This window comes from Malurus melanocephalus, unplaced genomic scaffold (genome assembly GCF_030028575.1).
Source record: "Malurus melanocephalus ecotype Western Australia unplaced genomic scaffold, MMel_1.1 scaffold_448, whole genome shotgun sequence".
Classification (NCBI taxonomy): Eukaryota; Metazoa; Chordata; class Aves; order Passeriformes; family Maluridae; genus Malurus; species Malurus melanocephalus.
The window spans coordinates 575511-585727 of NW_026623680.1; the positions used below are offsets into that span (position 1 = coordinate 575511).

The window sequence follows — 10217 nt, forward strand, 5'->3', positions numbered from 1 at the left end:
CAATAGCACTTGGATTACTATTGGAGTTCTCTGCAATGGAACTTAAATTTGAACAACATTCAAGTAACATGAGTTTCAATGTTGCTGATCGGAATGTGGAATCTCAGGTAATGACATCGCCATTGTCATTTGGTTCAGTTTTGGATTTCATCTTTGTCTTTTAATCACTATAAATGTTTCCAAAATCTGAAATTGGGCTTGTGCTAACTCTAACAATATGAGTGTGTGCATCATGAGCAATTAACTATTGTGTTAGTTATTATAAGTTATTGTGTTATTGTGTAAGAAATAGATATAAACAGAGTCATTCTGAAGATCTTCTGTGTCTGCCTATGCCAGTAAAGGAGACAGTGATGCTGCCAGGATACAACTGATTTGTGCCATGGTGGACCACACAGTGAAACTGCTGTGCTTTGGTTGGTACTGACTGCGCCAACTGACACTCCCAAAAAAACCTTTGTTTTAGGGCTTAATAGGAAAAAAAGGCATTAAATAGAATATTTATAACACAGGTAATTTGTATGAATGCAAAACATGCCATAACAGAAATGCCTGAGGGCTTTGTTGTAAAGGATAAAAAGTTATTTTGGCAATGATGGAAAGACTTGAAATGCTTTTCCAAGTGCCTTCAGGAAACAATGGTAATACAAAGTCAAGTCATTTTTTTAGCCAGGGATGTTTCAAAAGCTGAGAGAGTAACTGAGATAAAGGATTTTTTTTTTGTTTCCACTGTCATCTTATTGAATTGAAAGAATGGGTTATGAAAACCTGTTCTGAACTTCCATTTTCAGCATCTCCACCCGTAAGTCTAAATGTGAGCCACCCGTTCAGTGCTTGCTGTGCTTCATTTTTATCAGGAATAAGTCCTCAATTCTGTTTGGCTAAGCACTCCCACTGTAATGCTTTGATTTATTTACCTCACATAAATGAGGTTTTTCCATTCTAGAAAGAAAGTATTCTCTTTGTGAATGTGGTGAGTGTCTGGAAAGCATCTAGTCTGTGCAGAGAGGCATGCTCACCTTTGCAGTTCACAGATATAAGGAACTGAGTTCTTCATTGCTTTCTGATGCTGTCTTGCTTTCCCTCTGATGTGGTTGCACAAAGAATGTTTAGGAGAGAGTAATGTGAAAAGTATCACCATGTTTGCTGCTTCCCCTCTTTCACGATCTACTCCTTTTCTGAAAATATTTACAGAACTTTGTYGTGAAGAATGTCTCAGTACAGGATGTGGGATGGAAATTGAGTTTTGATGATGAAGACAAAAATATAGAAGATGGTATTTTCAAATTTGATCTGAAGGCTGGACGTCTTCCTAGAGGACAAAAAATCAAGATTAMTGTGTTTTTCTGCCCTCGTAAGTATTTTTATGAATTCCTCTATAGATAGTTTGAGTGTTTTCATAGGTATGTTTTAATGGGTTTTTATGATGAATCAATATTAGTACTGATTTTGGTCAACGTAAGGTTTTTTTGGTTCTGAAAAAATCAGAACCAAAGACAGCTGCAGGCCTCACAAAAAGCATAGAATCACTGTTTTTGAAATTGCATTATTTGARAAGTTTGCTTTGCACATAGAGTGCATAATTTTTTTCTACATAAAGTTTCAAAGGCTGGAATAGCTGTATCATTTTCARTGCTGCTTCTTCAGGTGCATTTACATTGACTGACTTAGGTAATAAATTGTTCCAAGGGTACTTGAAATGCATGTGAACCTTTTTCTGGGTAGCCATAATTCAGATAAGAATAGAAATTTCCTACTACAATGAGATATAAAATCACTTATCTATGGTATTTTTTGAAGTAGACTGCTCAGGCAATGAGTCCCTAAGAAAAATATGTAAAATAGATTTCTAACAAAGCTTGGGAGCATGGTAATCAACCACATAACTCCAGAAAAGGAATAGAAGAGTAGGAAAATTAGGATTCTACTTCATTTTGAGCCAAGTGTTTAGGGTAGACAGTGATATACAAGATTCATGGATTCATAGGGTGTAACACTRTATTTGAGCTGATAAATCCCACCAGCAAATGCAGCTGAGGCCCACAGAACCCCATCCTGTTGATATTTTCAGTGCWGTGCTTTTGGGGCTGCAGCATTGTCAAGGGGAAGAAAAGTTGTGTCAATTGGATCTGATCCTGATTCAGCAAGTGAGCATCCCTCTTCTAAAGAAAGATGTTGGTGTTACTCTTTATCATAGCATTGAAATCTCTAACTTYGATTAGGCACTGGAAAAAATGTAATATAAATAAAGAAAAATATGAATTTAAGACTTTTGCCATGACTCTGTATGATAAATTGAGAAGACTGCATTAAATATCGTTCTGTAAATGTGAATATGAAAGAGCAGTGTTTATTTGCACGCATCGCTTGGAGTTGCTTTTTTTGCAGACTGTGAAGCAGAGAACAGCATAAAAATAAAAGCCAATRTTTTGAATTACTGGATAAATTGCATTTGTAAATGCAGATGTGTATATATGTAAATATTACTGATAAATTACTGTAATTTGAAGTTATCTGTATTTTTGCTGTGTTCCCATATCTTTTGTTGACAGAAAATCATAAATAACTGCAAAGATCAATTACCCTTAATTCAGTGTTCTAAGTATTTTCCCATGATTTATAGCCTATTTGTGCTGTACCTTCAGTGAATATCATTACTCTTTTTAGTAAGAGAGCATTAGGTACATGAAAACCCCCAGAGACCCATTTAATGAACATGGGGTGCTAATCACCTTCATAGATTTGTACTGGWAAGTTGTGGTATGTGGGGGGTGAACAAACCTTAAAATGAACTTTGAGTATGCATTAGGGTAATTTGTTTAGGATAATTTATTTAAATWTGCTGCAGCAGTTATGATAGAGTAGAAAATGCTTTAGTAAACTGCAGTGTTTAATTAAATGGAAGAGCTTATGTGTGTGGTAAAATGATGCTACTCGTTAAAMAACTATTCTAAAAATAGAGATTTTCAAGAACCGAAGACATATTAATATGGTCCTCTTCTGCTGTTTTATAGTGCAATCCATTAAGTGTATTAAAAAAATGTCACTATATCTAATTTTGATGTGAAAAAAAAAAATTCTCCAGCAAAGGAAGTTACAATGAATTTGTGCTTTTGGATTCCTTCACTAGGAATTCAGAGGCCCTGGAAGATGTGATGATTATATTGTGGGCACAAAAGACAACTTTGGTTGTGTGTGGTTTTTTTTTTTATTTGTTTGTTTGTTTGTTTGTTTGTTTTTTCTGCAACAGCAAGATATTAACTAGCTGTGACCTTTAACAATTTCTGTGAAGAAATTATTACTTTTTTTTTTTGGTAGGACACCTGTAAGTTCTAGCTAGCTGTGCCTTTTCTGCCTTGAAATCTGTATTTCAGTGAATGCAAATGTCTCAGTGGTGTCTATTCATGCTAAAGGAGTATAGACACAGTAACACCTAAATTAATRAGGTCCAAGGCAACTAAACTGAAAATGTGCTTTTGGGAGACAAATGCAGGAACTGCATCTAATAAAAACTTAAGAGGGTGAGAAGAGCAGATGGTGGTTTTCCTTGCTTCTCATCCACCCTAAGAAGATCGAAACCCATGCTACAGCAGACTTAATGTTTCGGGAGAAGAGAAGAATTCCTATGCAGTTCTACAGATTTTGCTAGCCCTTGACAGATTTAGATTGACAAATTTGTAAGTATCATTAAGTATCCCCAAGGAAAATTTTCACATCTGCTGGACTAGAAATTAATGGTGGTATATTAGAGTGGTAACAGCAGCCCAGGCTTTGACAGTGGTCAAGAAAGGTGTGAGGAGTAGAATAAATTCATGACTTCAGCTGTCAGCTCAGGACATAATTCTCATTAATTTCAAAGTAATTTATTTAACATGAAATATCYGGAAAGCATTGGTCCTAGACATTCCAAAACAATGAACAAATTTTAATAAATGACTGAATTCACTTTTTTTTTTTTGTCTTTGTGTCTGTTTAAAATGATAATGGTGTTGCAGCATCCTGGTGTTTCTGACTTTAACAGTAATTTATTGGTTTAGATACTGTGCTGGATTTTGATGTTAGTAAATGTGTGGAGCCACACACAGAATGATCAGGGATGCTGGATGGGCACTGTCTGTTCTTCTGCTCTTTGAGTGAGCCAGGGATTCTAGGGCATAGAAAGAATAGATGGAAAATTTGTATGAGAAAAGCTTAACACTTCTGTTTTCTAGCTTTGAAACTATGGCAAATACAAATATTTAAAACATGAGTTAATGAAAATTGCACMTTCTTTGGTACTGACATATGCTCCATGGCTTTTCTTCCTTCATGTGCTCCATCCCTATGGTATTTATTGGTTGTGGCCTTTCACTTCACCATGTGCCATGCATATGGATGAGGAGGGGACACAAGAATATGGTTTATACAGCACAGCTGCAGGACAGGCTCRTACATGGGAGGAGCTTGTATAGAACATTCTTTGTTACAAGCTTGTAAGAAATACCCTGTTTGGCTCTTCAACCATCTCCATGGCTTTTTTTTTGATGCTTTCTCGCCTTTCCTTCATAGAGGGGCCAAGTGCCAGAGGAAGATGTGTTTCTGTTGTATCAAAAACTAGAAGGAGAATATTTTTTAGCCTTCTCAGCAGTATTGTCTCCTAAAGCTGTTTTCCCTTTAACATAGAATTAGTCAGATGTTCCAAACGGTGCAGCCAGGTTCCCATCAGTTCTGGTTTTCACTTCACCATTTTCATGTTTTCTAGTCTGAAATGAAGGAATCTGCAGGTCATGTTCTGGTGACATAGCAGCTTCTGTGAAGCTATTCTGTTGTCACCTCCATTAAGAAATTAACTCTTACACGAAGGGAATAAGCCAAATATTTTGAAGACACTAGATTTTCTTCTTTTTATATGTAAACAATGACAGCTGTTTCTCAGTCTGTGAAAGTAATGATCTGAGATAATCTCAGAAGAACCCTGTTGTGTATTTTATTCAGTGACATGTACGTATTCATGCAGACACATAAAATAGAAATTATTTTTTTTGCCATGGATGTTTACTGATCTGATTGAGGGAATCAAAGKGAAAGGTGTTTTTCTCAGAAATTCAAAGATTTAATTTTTTTTGGTTGTTTTACAACAATTCATTGTAGATTTATTTCTAAATGCAGGAGTTGTTCATTAGTTTGCCCTCAAAACTGCCTATTTTGTTAGCTCTTCAGCAGTGGGAGTGTCTGAAAGTTGGGTAAATGGCACTGGATGGTTTGGAATATAATTTTCCTARTGTGGAAGGAAGCACTTTGGTCCCTGTATCAGTGAAAGAAAATGTGGTTTTCCATCCTAGAGAGAACTTCCTTGCAGCACTAAGCAAGGTGGCCTGAGAAGGGGCAGAGCACAAGGAAATCTTTATCTTTGCTGTTGTCGTGTGTTGGAGTAAACACCTGGAGAAAGATATTTTTTCATCCCTTCTATTTTTTTTTTTTTTTTTTTTTTTTTTTTTTTTTTTTTTTTTTTTTTTTTTTTTTTTTTTTTTTTTTTTTTTTTTTTTTGGTGGACTTGGCAATGTTAGGGTTGCAGTGGGACTTGATGATCTTAAAGATATTTTCCCACCTAAATGATTCTGTGGAATGGGAGATTCTCTCAGTGGAGAGTAGAACCTCCTACTGGCTTGTGTGAGGCTGCTTGATCACACTGTAGGTTTTGGTTCCATCTTTGAAATGCAGTATTTGCCTTCTTAAAAGGCACCAAGTTTGCATTGTTTTGGCAGTCAGATACTTCCAATAGTTATTCCTTTATAAAATAAACATTCTGTGTGTTAATTACTGTAATTACTGTAATTCAAAGTATGACTGCAAGTCTGAAAATTCTGCTGCTGTATTGGTATCATATATAATGGACTATTAGTGCAATAAATTAAGAACTCAGACTTTGAAAAGTTCTGACAAGTTAAAAAAAAAGTGAATTTTTGGTTTGTTACAGGCGGGTAATTTGAGCTTGCTTAACAAGTATTCTCCTGATATATTTGTGTTATGCTAAACTACATTTTGAGAAAGCAAGCAGTACTAAACTTTAAAAAAAATTAATAACAAAAAATCCAACCCAAACCGTCTTACTATATCTCCTTTACTTGCCTGCATTTATGGTAACATATATTTTTTTTAAAAAACTTTTGAACAGCTTCTCCAGGGACATATACATCTGAAATATTCTTGTGTCTAAAAAAAGAACCATCACAATACTGCCTAAGAGTGTGTGGGACTGTGAAGGCACCAAAAATCGAGTTTCATCCCCCTTTTTTAATGCTGATGCCAGTTCCTCTGGGTGTGGAAACTGAAGGAACCATCACTATCATTCCACAAGATTTTATAAGGTAAAAATCTCAAAGTAAATTTATTAAAGAAATCCTGAATAAATCCTTGGTTTTGTTCAGTTCTGAAAAAGTGAATAAATTGTTTGTGAAGGTTGGTATTAATTTTCTGCCCAGCAGAAGAATCTGCATGTTTAAGAGAAAATTAATTTAATTAATACTGTTGTGTATTCAACAAGCCTTTGTTTTGTCTTCAGACATTTCTGTTTCATGAAGTGTCTATCTTCTGATATCTTCACTCTATGAATTATATCAGAAATAAAAAATTACTATGGATAGCACAAAAATTAAAAGAGACTTACTTTGATCTTTTGTTGAGTTTAGSCAGATACTAAGATTATAGCCTTATTTCTGTTTTTCACATTGTGATAAGATACAATCTTTCTGTTGTTTTATTTTCTCTACTCCATGGGTTTGAGATGTAGCTGCTTGAGCAGTTGATGGGGTTTCCATTTTTTTTTTCTCCTTTCTATGCAAGGTTTTATTAAAAAGGACAGCAGAAATGTTTTAATCCTGTCGCTTGTTACAGTAGAAAATCTGTATATTTTTTATTTTTCTATGGATCATCCACTTAATCCTGTTGAATTTAAAATGGAGACTTTTTGTAATTTTCCTATAATGTAGCATAACCAGTATCCCAGCTATTCAAATTTTTAAGATGCTTTTCCATTTGTAATTATTAAAGAGAAGTAATGTTTGTTTGTAATGCTTATGTAGTTATCATTTAAATACCAGAATTAGAGCAAATATTTCCTGTTGTTGTAAATTAAWGAAATTACCTTCAGATTATTGTCTTGTTGTGCTGATTTATCAAGTGATTTGTCTGTTGTCAGTAATTCAGTGGTTGGAACTGAAGGGATTCCAGATGGGATCTTCTCATTTCAGAGCTGAAGCCCATGACCACATCACTGGGGAAAGCATCTWAAGTATCTTCAAAAATTTCCCCTTAATATTTCTCCTTTAAGACTTGTTTTAACTTATTTGTGCAATAATGCAGTTTAATGAATATTAATGCAGGTTTTAAATTTCAGAAGCCTGTTTATGCCTTTTGCAGCACACTTAGTAGAAACTAAGTTCTTCATTTGGATGTTGAGATATTGTGACCAGCATAAAATGTTCAGATACAATCAAAGAAAACAAACTGGCATCTAAATGATAAAAGAATTTTATTATTTTTCWGTTAGTTTAATTTGATTTGCACTTTAGAACTGAAGTTATTATTCTGTATTTAACTGTGAAAGAGTTTTGTGAATGTGTGAATCAACTTTATTACTGTAATCATGTGTCCACAAACATCTACTGTTAATTTTTAACACAGGCCATCACGACTTCGACTTCAGCTTCCTGATTTTGAATTTGGAGATGGTACCAGGATTTACCCTTTTTCTGTGCAGTTCCTTAAGGGACAAGATATTGTTCTTTCATCAGATGGCACAGCAAATGAACTGATTCTCCACATCAGCTTCAGATCATATAAGCCAATGTCACTTTTAGGGAATATATTCCTCATCGATGAAGAAGAAAACGGGTAATGTGTGCAATTCAGATTAATCTGGGGGAAGGTTCCAGACTGACAAAGCTGGATATAAGACACAAACCTCAAAATAGTTGGGTAAAGGAGTGACAAGAGTCACTCTGAAAAAAATGAAAATGGAAAGTGGAAATTTTTTTTTTTTTTCAATGAATTGTAATTCATAACTAAAAAATTCAGCTTTGATCTTCAAGGTAAAATTAATCTAAACGTCTGTTTTAAGGTCTTGTTTCAAGATCTCATTCATATCCACTGGTAACTCATCTCTCATTCATCTCTCCCTGGGATGGGATGGGATGGGATGGGATGGGATGGGATGGGATGGGATGGGATGGGATGGGATGGGAGGGTGTATGCAAGAGAAACAGAGATAGGCACTGCTGTGATTAAAAGTCATTCCTGTACTTATTATTTTCACTCAAGCAACTATTTTGAGGGTTAAATAATTCCACCCTGCAGCTTTTTTTTCTAAACATAAAACTGCATTTTATATCATTTTGATGCAAGGGTTATGGAACTTTAAGTTAYTGCTGCTTGCATTGGGTTGTATTTATATGTATGGGCTGCTTGCATTTTCTGTATAGATTTTCAGCCAAGAATTACTTCTTATTAATTTTATTCAATTCTAAGATTTAGTCATTGTRTGATTAATATATGTGTTAAAGCTTGCTGTAATTACAAGAAAAGAATAATTTAAGCTTCTGATGATGTCTGAAATGTAGCTTTTGAGCAGGCATAATATTTAGTTTTAATAACTTTTTATATGAAGCACTTTCAGCTTCTCAAACCTTGTTATAGAGAAATAAAAATTTTTCCTGTGTAATAAAATTTTTTTATACTTGCCATTAAAAGAAAATAAAGAATATGACCTTCAGCTTAAAAGAAAATGGAATATATATTTTTTTTTAAAATGTAGAAAATAAAAGTCATCTAAGTAACCTTAAAAAGCCATTCCTGCTCGTGAGGGTGAAAAAATTCATCATGTCAAATCATCTTAGAATTGCTGCTCCATTTTAAAATATAGTGCTAAAGTATTTGCTAAGGGGCAGAACTCATAACAGCAGTTTGGTGATGTATTTGGGATTTCCTGACAAGCAGTTGAGTTGTGGGCTGCAGGAGCAGGTGATATAAAACCTGAGCAAAACTGGATGAAATAACACAGCATCAAAAATTAGTTGTGTATCACTGGTCAGCGTGGTAATATTATTCATATTGGCTTTCAGAAGAAATTATTTTTATCATTACGAGAAAGAATTCTTTCCTTCAGATAGAAAAGCTTGAGTAAGCAGACAGTTCTCTAATCCTGACAATTTCTTTATTCTTCTAATAAAGTCCATGATAATTTATCCATGATACATTTATCCAAGTCTGAATAATACTGTTASTATTATTATGTGCTTTGATATTGCTCTCTGTAGTAATATGTAACTGCAATTTCTTGTTCTCTGCACATCTTCCCTTCATTCTTGCCAGCTCCCATGAGAACCCTGTTCAATGTGTTCCAACTTCAAACCTGATTCAACTAATTATCTTARCATTTGACCAATTTGGTTCAAACTGTGTAACTAATGAATTTAAACTGCATTGTTAGTCTGAGTCTTCTAGAAAGACAAGATTTCATGGTCTTCTTGATCTTTAATAATAAAACAATGAAACCTATAACCTTTTATAACACCTGTAAAACCTAACTGGTCYTGAATAAGTTCCTGGACTGTTTAATAGGCTGTGAAATCTCACAGTATCAGTTGCTGAAGATGTATTAATTTGTCAGGTGTCCTCTTTTTATATTTCCATTTTCAAAGTGATAATACATACTTTAAAATGARCTAAACTTTTGAACTTCAACTCATATTCTGTGTCTGGGAAGTTCTTATTAAAATAAGCAAGTCAAGATTTTCCTAGGTTGGTAAAATATGTTCTGTAACTACTTAGAAGAAAAGCCTTWACTTCTAAGCAAAACTAATTCTAGGGATATTTTAGAGCAGGAGTATTGAGGAATCTAGAATCTGACCCTGGTTGAGTGTCAGGCACCCACCAAAGCCTCTCTGTCACCCCTCTGAAGCTTGAAAGGGGAGGGGAAATATAATCAAAAGCTTATGAGCTGAGAGAAGGATGTAGGGATCACTCACCAAATACTGTCATGGGCAAAACAGACTTGTGTTGAAGATATTTATTAGATCTATTACTAACAAAATCAAAGCAAGATAAAGAGAAGTAAAATAAAATCTTTAAAACACCTTCCTCCCCCAGCTTTATCTCCTCCCCTAGAGGTGGAGGGAGATGGGGCATAGGGCTTATGGTCAGCTCAGGGAGAAGAGTCCTTCCCCTGCCCCACTGTGGGG

At 34.7% G+C, this 10217-nt stretch overlaps 1 protein-coding gene across 1 annotated transcript in view; it reads left to right on the plus strand.

Moving 5' to 3' along the window:
- CFAP47 (cilia and flagella associated protein 47) overlaps positions 1–7872 on the plus strand; it is a gene marked incomplete at its 3' end in the record, with an annotated part of 44042 nt that extends 36170 nt beyond the window's left edge. Inside the window, exons 23-26 of the mRNA XM_057380342.1 lie at positions 7–107; positions 1195–1354; positions 6155–6347; positions 7663–7872. Of these exons, the coding sequence (XP_057236325.1) occupies positions 7–107; positions 1195–1354; positions 6155–6347; positions 7663–7872 (664 nt within the window). The remainder of the gene's footprint in view (positions 1–6; positions 108–1194; positions 1355–6154; positions 6348–7662) is intronic.
- Positions 7873–10217: the final 2345 nt, after the last annotated feature.